This window comes from Podarcis gaigeae (assembly GCF_964106915.1).
Source record: "Podarcis gaigeae genome assembly, chromosome: 9".
Lineage (NCBI taxonomy): Eukaryota > Metazoa > Chordata > Lepidosauria > Squamata > Lacertidae > Podarcis > Podarcis gaigeae.
In genome coordinates, this window is record NC_139685.1 from 39904165 (window position 1) to 39917443 (window position 13279).

At 42.6% G+C, this 13279-nt stretch overlaps 1 protein-coding gene across 1 annotated transcript; it reads left to right on the forward strand.

The window, feature by feature from the left end:
* The first annotated feature begins 1578 nt into the window (after positions 1–1578).
* Positions 1579–9410, forward strand: FGG (fibrinogen gamma chain). Its single transcript, XM_083755867.1, has 10 exons — positions 1579–1765; positions 1876–1926; positions 2238–2421; positions 2529–2622; positions 3294–3424; positions 4777–4910; positions 5028–5212; positions 6525–6802; positions 7855–8021; positions 8984–9410. The coding sequence occupies exons 1-10, from the start codon at positions 1703–1705 to the stop codon at positions 8996–8998; spliced, it is 1302 nt and encodes a 433-aa protein (XP_083611993.1). The 5' UTR covers positions 1579–1702; the 3' UTR covers positions 8999–9410.
* Positions 9411–13279: the final 3869 nt, after the last annotated feature.

The window sequence follows — 13279 nt, forward strand, 5'->3', positions numbered from 1 at the left end:
CGTTATTTCACAGCTTTATTGCCCATAGCAACAGCACTGTATTTACTTACTTACTTACTTACTTACTTACTTACTTACTTACTTTATTGTTAAGAAAAGAAAAGAAAACAATCCTCTAAGCGGTTTACAAAATTTAGAAATCTTTTTGCAGGATAACTAACTTGAGCTTTTTTCAGCCAACGGGCTTCATTCCCTCACAGGCAATTTTCTGTGGCCCTGCATGGCCGTGGCTGATGGGTCCACGGGCAAAAGTGTGAAGCAAAGATGGGACTCTTCCCTTTGTACACTAGGCTACATGCTAACCATGAAAATGCCAGAGGTTTCTGCATCCATGTACATCAAGATGCATTATTTCAGTCCAAGCACAGGCAAAAGCACTTGAGAAGGGTACAGAGCAGGGCAAGTAGGGATGTTGCTAGATGCGGGTGTGCAGCCTCGGTACAAACAGAGAGAGGCCCCAAAGCCTCAGGTTCCCCACCTCAGATGTCTCCAGCTCTGTAGAGTAGCTCATTCTTCCCAAGTGTGGGATCTTCTTGAAGGGATACCACTCAGAAAGAATGTGGCACTCTGCAAACCCTGCCTGGAGCCTCCACAGGCCTAGATGACATTTATCAGGTGGTTTGTGTGGTGGACTTTTAAAGAAAGAAATAGTCAGTGCAGGGGAGCCCAAGTAATATCAGGTCTGTGGCATAAGGAGAGGGGACCTTTATTCCTTAGAATCAGATCACATTGATGTCAATGGGAGCTTTCCACCCACAGCAAATAACCTAGAGGGGTTCATGCGCAGGAACTCCAGGATTCTGTTCCAGCTCAGGGGAACCACACAAAAGCTATTTCTTTTTTTGAGCATTAGCCGCACAGAAACACTTTCCATGCTGCTACATCCCCAACACTCATACCTTCCAAATTTTTCCAAACCTTTAAAGTTTATACCAATATAGTGGTACCTCGGGTTAAGAACTTAATTCGTTCTGGAGGTCCGTTCTTCGCCTGAAACTGTTCTTATTCTGAAGCACCACTTTAGCTAATGGGGCCTCCCGCTGCCACCACACGATTTCTGTTCTCATCCTGAAGCAAAGTTCTTAACCTGAGGTACTATTTCTGGGTTAGTGGAGTCGGTAACCTGAAGCTTCTGTAACCTGAAGCGTCTGTAACCCCAGGTGCCACTGTAATTTTTAAAGGCGGGGGTCCAAGAGCACAGCATAAGCCATTTTACAAAATAACACATTCACTTGGAGCTGTTTGAACTTTGTGGTGGCGCACGTAGACTCTTCTTGCGATCTTTGCTATCTCTGATCATCAGGCCCTTCAGATATACAGGTCAGGCTTAGTGCAAGTGGTTCCTGGAAGCGATTTCTCCATAGGGCAACTTGTCCATCTTCTAAAAACTTTTTTCTTTTTGTTGTTGTTGTTCCCTGCAAAGGAACGTGGGTGCTGAATGAATAATGCACTGGTGCTAAAAATGGGAAGAACAGGCAACAGATCCCGGAAACACCCCCGCAAGGTCAGGAAGAGGCTGCCCTCCCTCCCCACTCTGTCCCCGCCTATTTACAATACTGTGTCCACCCACTGTGTCCCACCTGATCCCTTAAGCTGCTGCTGTGTAGTCGGGAGAGCAATATCAGGTCCCTGACACTTGCAAAGCCGCACTGATTAAGCACTGCCTCTTCAGTGCTTGGGAAGTCACAGAGCCACAGGCACAATGAAACCAAGGTTCAACATTTGGCTGCCTCTCCTGTCCTTCCTTTTTTCAACTTGCAGCACAGTAAGTGTAGCAGGGCAGGGTAGCAACCTCTTAAAGAAATGGCTGAAATAGCTGTCATAGTAGCAAAATCACTGAAAGTCTCATTTTATTTTATTTATTATTTCACATAGTATGATGTTCCTGTGACCCGTGATAACTGCTGCATCTTGGATGATCGATTTGTAAGTCAATATCTCTTGTTATTCTTGCGCTTCTTACTAATATGGTTACTACTGGCATGTTGGTATGTGTATTCCTTTGTGAAGCAGTTGTTAAAATGTGTGGCTGCTTTTAACGTTGGTTACGGACTGCATGCAATATTTTAAAATAAACTCATTTATCATTGTGTTTTAAGCTCTCCTCTTGTCTAGCCTACAAGGGGGTGATTAATATTCATCAGGTTCTGCATGAGTAGGGGATGAAAAGTTATAGAGTCAGGCTGTTAAACATTTATTCTTCTGCAGTGTGATTTAAAAGTTCTCTTTTCCTTTAGGGTAGCTTTTGCCCCACCACATGTGGCATTGCAGATTTCTTGAATACATATCAGCCTACAGTGGATCGAGATCTCCGGATACTTGAACAAATCCTGGAACAGATCTCTAACTCTTCAGGTTTAACGGACCAACTGATAGCTCAGATTCGTCAGGCGTACATAGGATCCCCTCAAACTCAGCCAAGTGAGAAAGCAAAGGCCACTACAGTACAGTGGAAACATTCCTTTATTTCCCAGTTCATTTAGCAGCACATCCCTAACATTTTGCATGCTTTTGTTCCTGTTCTGCAGATGTGATTCCAGGTTATACTCAAAAATCCAGAGAAGTCATTGATGAAATCATCAGATATGAAAACATCGTTGTGGCCCATGAAAATACAATACAGTATGTATCTTCTGTTACTGCAGCTTTGAGAACTTTACTTAATCTTACTGCTTTGCTTCCTCAATGAAGTTCTGCTGATGTGTTAAAGAAAATGTGTGTGTTCTTATAACTTAATCTGTGTAAATAGACAAGTTGTTTGCTTAGTTAAGGTTTATCACCTAATCAAGCTATTTAGTTGTTTAAAGTTATAATCCAACCAAGATAATTAATCTATCTGTGTAGCTGCAGCTCCTATACCTGTTTACTTGGAAGCAAGCCTCACTTACTACATTGGCGCTAACTTCTGAATAAACCAGTTTAATCAGACTACAGTAGATGCTTCTTACACATCTAAAGAACACAGATACAGCCATCTATTATTCCTCCAATGAGCTCAAGGCAGCAGACATGGAGGCATGCAGTACAATTATTCTTTTAGGTTATATTAGTACAGGGGGGGAAAACACTTGCTCCTAGTATACTGACTGCATCGAGGGGAGAGTGGGGTCCCTCACTGGACCTGCCCCAAGCTCTGTGCCTTCAGTGGACAGTTTGCTGGACATGCAGAGAGTGAGGTAACTTGAGATAAGACATGATTCTCTGCCCCCCACCACCTCCTCACAATCTAAATGAATTCAGCTTCAACTGTTGTTCCAATAAACCTGTCCTGTACTGGGTTTTTCAATTGCTAGGCAACTGACAGACTTGCTGATTTCGAACAATAACAATATTCAACATTTGAAGCAGAAGACTGCTCAGCTTGAGGCACAATGCCTACAGCCGTGCAAAGACACTGTCCAGATACAAGAATTAACTGGAAGAGGTAAGAGTGAGAGCCTAGTACCTGTTTGATGAATTGTGTGCCATCACTCCCATCTAATTGAGGTCGCTAATAGCTCTCTTAAAAAAATTAATCTGTTTCTGATCATGAAGTCCACTCAATTCAAATATATACAGAAATTAATGGGAAGTCGCAGTGACAGGATAATGCCAGTTTATTGTGTACTAACATTTTATGGAAAGGCACTGCATGTGGCTAATTGGCCATTTTATAAACTTATTTCATTCTTGAGCATGAAGCCCAGCCATTTGAAAGCATATTTTTAAATCTGAAAGAACTGGATGTGGGTACAAAGACTGTGGGATTGAGATCAATAAAAATAACTCTTCATTTGACAGTTGTCACTATAAAATGGTTTCATCACTAAAGCATGGAAACAAGCAACTTAGTTCTAGTGACTTAGTTCTAAAGATCCAGATGGGCTTAAGTCCAGGCTAACATCTATGGGCTGTCATTCTGTTCTCACCTCAAGTCTAAGCAGAAATATTCATAGTTTCCATTGATGTCTGCTGCATATGCTCACAAATAAGTATATTTAAAAGTGGAGCCTTGAGGTCGACATGTTTACTGCATTATATCTACTTGTGTCCTTCCACTGATGGAATCCTTTTTGAATGCAGCACAGACTTCCATCAGCTTAAGGTAGTTTTTGCAAAACTTCCCTTTCACCTGAAGTTCCCACTTCACCTACCAAACTGTTCCAAAATTCCCCCCTCCCTCACCCCAACATAACCTTTGGAGCAGTTGCAAGAGGCCTCATCTCCTTCCCATTAGTGGAAGTCCCGGCTGGACCAATGAGTGGAGACAACTTGTGGTATTTTCTGAAGTTTCAAAAGCTTTGCTTGACCTATAAAATTATCAACATCTCTATCTATATAAGTAAAGAGGAGGAGGGCCATAGCTCAGTTGTAGGTTAATACAGTTCCAAGAAAACCACATTTTGGTGCAAATAGGAATGTATCTCATTAATTCTGCAGACTTGCAATGAATAATGTAGGTACATCTCAGTGTCCAAAGTGTTTTGTTAACAATCTTTAAATTATGTACTCCAGAACAGTTTCCATGTAGAGCAGAACCAGTGGTTTGAGGGGTGTGGGGTTAGTCTTAGGCCAGGGAGACTTGGGTTCAAATCTCTGTTCAGCCTAAGCTACTTCATGTGATTCTTGAGTGATTAAACTGTGTATATTGCCCTGAGTTCTTTGGCTAAAGCACTGGAGAAGAATGCAAATTATAATGATTGAGGTATGTGGTGTATTTAGTCTTGTTTAGTTAAAATGTGAATACCATAGACAGCAGTTTCACTAACATATGTTGATCCTGTTTCTTCATTATAGATTGTCAAGACATTGCAAATAAAGGTGCCAGACAGAGCGGTCTCTACTTCATCAAACCTCTCAAAGCCAAGGAGCAGTTCCTGGTCTATTGTGAAATGGATACACTAGGAAATGGGTGGACGGTTTTCCAGAGGGTATGTGATCTGCAAAGCGAATGTGTGGCATGCATAACATATAAGAGAAGATCAGTCGTATAAAATGAATCCTAATCCTGTTCATTTCCCTTTCCTACCTTTCCAATTCCTTATCAGAGGCTTGATGGGAGTGAAGATTTTAATAAAAACTGGATTCAGTACAAAGAAGGCTTTGGACACCTGTCACCAAACGACCAGACAGAATTCTGGCTTGGAAATGAGAAGATTCATCTGATAACCACTCAGTCTGCTATTCCATATGCCTTGCGAATAGAGCTGGAGGACTGGAGTGGCCAAAAAAGGTATTCCTCCAGGAGGATTTCTTCAGTAGTTCATGACTCTTATGCTGGTGGTGGTCAGACATTGGCTTATTAACCACATGCTCCTTCCAGGAGGAACAATGGGGATTTCCCCTTCCCAAACTTCACATTTTCTTCCCATGAGAACTTTGTACCTGCTGGTAACACTTCATTTGGCTCAGAAGGTTAAGAGGAAATAGTGCAATAAAAGCAGGAACACACATGAGGCCTCCCCACAAAAGGGCTTCCCAGGGAGTAAAAGATGGGTGAGTGGGGTCTGACCAGAGGCCAGGAGGGGAAAGTGAAGCAACGGTTGTCTGGAGAGAGGTACAATGGTGCCAGTGGAAGCAGGGAAGGAGGGCTTTGTGGGGGAAGGAAGAAGAGGTAGATGCAGGATCTGTGTATGAGCATTGCTGAGGTAGAGGAACTGTAACAGCAAAGGCTTGTGACTTGTTGGGGGCTGTTAAGTGCAGCAGAAAGGACTATGTTCTACCTGGTTCTTTGTCGCAGGACATCATCGCTCTTAGACTTTGGAACTCTGGCTATCCAAAGTTTGCACTGTAGAGCTGCCAAATTCTAAGGTATAAACTAGATCATTCTGCTGTCCTCTTCACCCATCCATGCCCCCACTCCAGGTCTGTGGGCCAAAGTCTGCAAAGAGAGCTCTTGCTTTGTCAACACCTGGCAAGCCTGTTATGCTGCGCCATCATCTTTCTGCCCGTTTGCTACCAGCCAATATAAGTCTTAAGGCTGTTGTTGGTTTCTGTGGGTTCTACTGCTTCCTGCAACATGTGATCCAGGCTCCTTCCCAGCAGCCAATCTGACATTGATATGTGTTCCGGCCATTAGTCCACAGCACTAATGAAAGACCACTGGGCTGTCCCCAGTGTTTTTTTACCTGACAATATTCCACTGAAGAGCATAAAAAGCACAATCATATTTGTTTAAAATAGCAATTTTTAAATTATAGAAGCAGGTAAAGTTACTGTACAATGTTATGACCCAGGCATGGTTTGCACCTCATCTCTCAAACAAGCTCTAATTTACTCCCGCAGTAACTGTAATAGCAGAAAACTGCTTTACTATGGTGCCCAGAGCAGAGGAGTGCGATCAAGTCCTCTACGTTTATAGACCTGCTAAGATGAAGTACTTACCAGGCAGTTGTTTTAGACAGTTTCTGCGCAAATGCCCCCATTTTGTATCCTTGAAATGCGTGCACCACGTAATATAATTAACGGACATGTCTGAGGAATCAAAAGTAAAAGACACTTAATGCTAGTAAAATTTGGAACGTTTAACTTTCTCCTTTCTACAGCTATGCAGATTACGCCCACTTCAAAGTGGGAACTGAAGCAGACAAGTATCGCCTGACTTATGCCTTCTTTTCTGGCGGTGAGGCTGGTGATGCCTTTGAAGGCTTTGATTTCGGAGATGATCCAAGTGACAAATTCTTCACATCCCACAACGGAATGCAGTTCAGCACAGCTGACAACGACAATGATAAATTTGATGGCAACTGTGCTGAACAGGACAAATCTGGGTGGTGGATGAACAGATGTCATGCTGCTCACCTCAATGGCAAATATTATCAAGGTAACGCTATGAGCTTTTTGCATGCCCCAAGTCCTCTCTCCCCCCCCTCCCCTCCAAACTTTTGAAGGTGGACAGGTAACGGGGCCTGACTCATCTGATCTCAGGTTGCAGAAAGAGATGGGCAAACATAGACACCTCCTCACATAATCTGGAAATAGTTCCACTTATTCTGAGCCAATCCAAGTTAAAATGGACTCAATCAGGGGTGTTTGATAGGACTGGTTTTTTTCTCCCTCCAGTCCTAAACATTCAGGGTAGGATCCAACAAAAGTGAATCCTAGGCTCACTGAATATAGTGCAACTTACTTCTGAGTTAACATGCATAGGTTGCTCCTTTAAGCACTTTTCTGTCCCATTGATTTCAATGAGAGAGAAATCAATTCAACTTTGATATGCTAGCCTTTGGCTACAGCCAGTCTGCAGGTGCTTCAGATTTTCCAGGATCAAGTATCCGCTGTGCTCTGGATCTGGATGGCCAGGTATATGCATTTTCCTGTGGTTTATGATTCTGAGATATCTTGAAATAGGAAACTTTAATACTGAAATGGTGCCATTAGCTGGTCAATTGACTCCTTACATATCACACATGAGCGATTAAGAATTGTAATTACAAAGTATGCCCCCTTCATCTCACTTCAGATGCTTACTCTGAGTAAGCCTGAGAAGGAACCATTTGCTTGCCAATTGACATTTTATATATCACATATTTATTGTGTGTATAACTAAGTGCCGTGCTTTTCTTCTTCAAAAATATTTAGGGGGACTCTCAGTTTCCTACTCATATTGAAATACTGCCCCTCAATGAGGCCAAACTTAGATTCACAAAATGTTTAGGATACCCCTGCGTCCCTTCAGAAAAAAGCACTGTTCTTATTATGAAATGTCCCATTCAACTAAGTGGAACTGACTTCTGAATAAACAAGTTTAGAAACTTGCTGCAGAATTGCTGAGGGCACAGAGAAGGGTAAAGTTAAGTGCAGCTTATCTTCTCATTCTGTAAAAATAATGTTACCATCCACTTACATAATATTATGTTGCTGCTTGTATTTTAGGTGGTTCTTACACAGAGAAAGATGCCGGTCCAAGTGGTTATGACAATGGCATCATTTGGGCAACCTGGCGAAGTCGGTGGTATTCCATGAAGAAAACAACTATGAAGATCATTCCATTCTCCAGGCTTTCAGTAGTAACAGGAGGGCAGGCCGGAGGAGTAAAAGAGGTTATTATTATTATTTAGTTGCTTTGCCTTGCCAAAGCAACCGAAAGTGACTTTCAACCAAACACCGAACAAACAAACAAAAAACCAAACATAAATACATTCAAATTGGGATGGTGGGGGTGGTGTGGTTGTACTTTACAAACATCCCACCCACTTATAAAAACCATACATTGTTAAAGGCCAAAGGTCTGTGTATAGAGAAAAATGGCCCGGCACCTAAAGATAATATGCACTGAAGGTGCCAGAGGAGCCTCCCTGGGGAGAGCATTCCAAAAGTGGGGAGCCACCACAGAAAAGGCCCGTTCTCATGTTGCCACCCTCCAGATGTCTCGTGGAGGAAGCCCATGAAGAAGGGCCTCAGATGATGATTGCAGGGTCCAGCTAAGTTTATATAGGGATAGACTCTTTGGGGAGAGGCTGGATTAGGAGGCCGAGGAGACATTTAGGAAGACAACAAAGTCAATTGAAAATTGAATTAATGGAAGCATTGCACCTGAACAATGTTAAGAGCATTTTACTGGCATCTTATGGAAAATATTCTCAGAGCTATTTCATTCTGAATACTGTGTTATCACATGAAAATCAAAATGGCATATAGATGTGTATATCGGACACATGATACCTGATGCCATGTGATGTGGTGTTGGAACTCTAGCAGAGAATGGCTTTAAAATAGGAGTAGACAAATTTCCTGGTGGATCATTCTATTGAAACTATCATTTAGCCATGATAGCTAAACAGAACCTCCATGTTCAAAATAAGTGTATCTTTTAATCCCAAACTGGAGCGGAGATTATTGTCCGTTATGGTCTTCCAAAGATTCTTAATTAGTAATGTCTTTGGTTGGAAATTGCAGGACTCTTTTGTTTCTGTGCTCACAAAATCCTCTTTATATATGTATATCATTCAGTCTTTTCTCAGGAGAAAAATGACAGTTGTTCCTTTTTCTTTCTTTCTTGTAGGTTGGAGATGTTTAAAAGAACATTTTAAACAAAGATATAACTGGTCAAATTCACAAACTTTTATAAAATGCTACTCTGAAGTTCACAAAGCATCCAAAATGTAGGCTCTGGAACTACAAGCAAATCATTAAATGTTCTTTTCCACCCTCCAATAAAAGACATTCATTGCTTACATTTTTCGCTGCATATTCACAGTTGCACAATTTTGCACAAGGTTGTGGAAAACTGAATAGCTCACATGTTTAAAAGCCTGGATCCTGAAGTTCTCCAGATTATGTCTGTATGCAACAATGGTATAGCAAAATCCACATGCAAGAAAATATCCTTCAACATAGGCAAAAACTGTTCTAGATTAGAACCACTATTTGTAGTTATTGTTCAATATTTCTTCTCCGTATATATTTGAATAAATATTAATAAATGAAAATGTACTATTAATTGCTTCTTAACTGCCACAATAATTGAAAGGAATTCGGCAAATGTTCAGAATCATCTTCAAAAAATTGTTTATAAATCTGTAAATGCACTCCTAGCTTTATTCATCAGCGCCCTAAAGGGACCCCTGACCATTAGGTCCAGTTGTGACCGACTCTGGGTCTCGCTTTATTGGCCGAGGGAGCCGGTGTACAGCTTCTGGGTCATGTGGCCAGCATGACTAAGCCGCTTCTGGCAAACCAGAGCAGTGCATGGAAACGCCGTTTACCTTCCCGCCGGAGTGGTACCTATTTATCTAATTGCACTTTGACATGCTTTTGAACTGCTAGGTTGGCAGGAGCAGGGAGCTCACCCCGTCGTGGGAATTCGAACCGCCAACCTGATTGGCAAGCCCTAGGCTCTGTGGTTTAACCCACAGCGCCACCCGCATCCCTTCATCAGCATCCTATATTGTTCAATAAGAAACAATACCATACAAAGCCCAATCTATTACATATAGTTGATTGCCATTTATTTAATGTCACCAAGTTTTATTTATGATGGACCACTGATGCAAATTGATTTTGCGAATAAAAGGAGCAAATTACCAGATTTGGCAATTTCATATCCAAACTCATTTCATTGAATCCCTTATTGTTAGGTAAAGGTGTTTGTGTAGTAAATGATACCCCCATCCATTCACATTTAAAACAAATTATTCTTCCCTTGTTATTTATTCATATTCTAGAAATTACTTCAGTTTATTTTAAGGGAATAGGAACAGTGCTTTATGAACCACACTGTTTTAATTAGGAATAAAATATACTTACAGCAAACACTTTGTGGCTGAAATTAACCACTAGTAAAATAACAACAACAACAACAATTTATTATTTAAACCCCGCCCATCTGGCTGAGTTTCCCCAGCCACTCTGGGCAGCTCCGAATCAAGTGTTAAAAACAATACAGCATTAAATATTAAAAACTTCCCTAGATCTGACAGATACACAGAACTGGCTCACTAAAGCTCATTCTTCAAGAAGCATCAACATAATAAGGCTAAGACTCAAGCTGCCGCTGTTTAAGGCAAAATTAAATTGAGATAGTCAGCTATGATACCTTGATTTGTGCAGTTGTATCCGTGTTACTTCTAGTTTGCTTTGGCACAAACATCATACTACCTTCCCAGATATGCTGCTAAATCTATTATATGGAAATATGGTGTTAAAATAAAAAGAGTTTGCATTGCTCTGAATATAGTGTGGACAGGTGGAGTCCCCCAAACCCTGGGCAGCCCCCGTGTTGAATAATGACTCAAGACAATGTGCTATGGGATTAAAATTGGCCACAACTTTATTATGTTTTAGATGTGGGTAGACCTTGGCTCAGGCCAGTGGCGTAGAGAGGGGGTGCACCGGGCGCAACATCTGGGGGTTAGGGTTAGGGGGCCCAAATCCACGGGTTAGGGGCGCAAATTACTTGCCTTGCCCCGGGTGCTGACAAGCCATGCTACGCCACTGGCTCAGGCATTGGGCATTTATACCTCCCAGTCCCCACCAGGGATCTGGGGAACATCAGAGTTATCCAGTGTGTGGGGTGGATGGGCTGACTCTGGAGAACACATGTTCAAGCAGAGATAGCCACCCCCATTACGCCGCTGTTGCAGGGGAGAGCAATGACAACCTCTAGGCGTACGGCCAAACCGCCCCTCAAACAACCCCTTTAACAGGGAACCCTGGTATCGCCGCTGCAAAGAGGAGGGGGGCGTGGGTCACCGCTGCACGCCCTCCCCCACTTAGGGAAGATAGAATAAAGGATTCTGCCCAAGGCCTGACATTGCCAAAGTTGTGACGTTTTGCTACGGGAAAGGCAAACCTGCCAATGTAGGAGAATTCCTTTCCGGCCCTTCAACAGCGACCTTGATGTAGCAGCGACCGCATTCCTGTGGAGAAAAGGTTAACCTGCAAAGGAAGTCTTAACTGAGGGTGGGTAGGGTGGGAGCCAACTGATGATTCCCAGGTAAGATCCTCCCCCTACTGTGTGGGCTGGTGGTCCCTCCCCCTACCTGGCCTGATCACCTGGGCAACGCCTCCCCAGGCAGGATTGGGCAACTGGCTGAGGTAGGCAGAGACCTCCAGGTATCTCACCTGGGGAAGGCGAAGCCAAGCCTGTGGTAATGGTGCTGCATAGGGTCCAGGGGGCTGCGCACGACCACGCAAAGGGCGTCCCCCATTTAATGTGAGGAGCGGTCATTGTGATATAGCATTAACTATACATCAGGTATCACTCCAGATAAGGATAGTTGGAATTAATGGGTTGGATCCATATCTGCCATTCTGCAAATAGAAGGGATGTTGAGAGACAGCACTGAGATCTAGAAGAGGTTCTTGCTGGAGGAAGAAGGTGCTGTTGGGTGATTTTGCCAGTTCCTCCTCCTCCTAGCAGTGCTACTTCCCACACTATTCTGGAAGTCCCACAACTTTATACATCTGTTGTGCTGATTTGAACAAATCTAACTCAATCCTCGACAGAAGTAGAAAAGCGGATAACTGATGATAGCCCATGAACGGGATATAGTCAAGAAAGGTTACACAGAAATATCAGGTATTAATTGCAACACAAATGTTATGCAAATCTCTATTCACTTTTTGGGTAATGCATTTCCTTTTTGTATGTAATGTATAGCAGGCCACCTTAGATCAGGTAGGCCTTTCATCTGGCCCAGCAAGACTTTTCTTATATACCGGTACTTGTCTTGACCAACCCCTGCAGAAGAATTTGTAGCAAACACAAGTGAAATACAAAAATACTGGATCCTGTTGTCATAATATCACTACATATTAAACAGCAGGCTACTAGGGGGCTTACCTGGTTTGAAGCTATGATTGTAGAAACAGAAAGCATGATGTCTCCCAAATACACAAACTGTGAACACTACGGGATATGGGCCACAGCAGGAAGTTTAAAACACATGTAGGAAATGTACTTGGAAATAGAAATTGAAGATGAATATTGGTTTAAGATCTGAGAGAAATTCCCTTATAAGTGTTCTTCAGCTGGTATTAAAGAAATGATGCTGAAAATACTGCAATAAAACTTTCTTATATTCATAAGAATTCTGTTGGAGTAGATGGGGTGACAGAAGCAACTACTGCCAAATGTGGTGGATGTGCCTGAAAAGTGTAATCATTTCGGGACCTGGTGGTTCGTGAAATACGCAAGATTTTACCCACCAACACATTACAAGATCCCGAAAGCTGCCTTATTGAACTTATACATGAACAAAAACAGGATTTGACTGATAAACCTTTACTTTGATACTGACTCTTTACAGCACACATGGTTATTGCCATCATGTTCTTTCTGCTTGTAGGCTTCTCGGAGCAATCAGGTGACTCCACTGTGGGAAATAGGATGCTACTTTAGATGGATTTTTTGTCTCTTCTATCATGCTCCTAAGATCCTATTCAAACCTTCCAAGGACATGCAAAATCTGTTAATGACCGCTCCCCACTTAAAACGGGGGTCGCCCTTTGCGGGGACGCGTGCTGCCCTGGATCTGGAGTGGCCCCATAAGCATAGGCTTTGCCTTCCCTCAGGTGGGATACCTGGAGGTCCCCGCCTACCCCAGTGAGTTGTCCAATCCCACCTGGGGGAAGCGTTGCCAGGGAAACCAGGCCAGGTAGGGGGATGGATTACCTGCCCACACAATAGAGGGTGGATCTTAATTGGTAATCCTCACTTGGCTCCAGAGCTTCTTAAAACATTTTGAATAGCCTGTCTACCATGTATATTTAAATATGCATTGCCTTCCTAACATGATAAATTGAAACTAGAAGATTGAACCGATAGAGCAGAGCTTCCCAAACTGCTCCATGACCA

What these genes read in the sequence shown, in the direction of transcription:
- FGG (XM_083755867.1), top strand. Translation starts at nt 1,703, where the DNA reads ATGAAACCAAGGTTCAACATTTGGCTGCCTCTCCTGTCCTTCCTTTTT. An exon ending in ATCCCCTCAAACTCAGCCAA is followed by an intron (nt 2,422 to 2,528) that starts GTGAGAAAGCAA and finishes CCTGTTCTGCAG; the next exon opens with ATGTGATTCCAGGTTATACT. An exon ending in ACAAGAATTAACTGGAAGAG is followed by an intron (nt 3,425 to 4,776) that starts GTAAGAGTGAGA and finishes TCTTCATTATAG; the next exon opens with ATTGTCAAGACATTGCAAAT.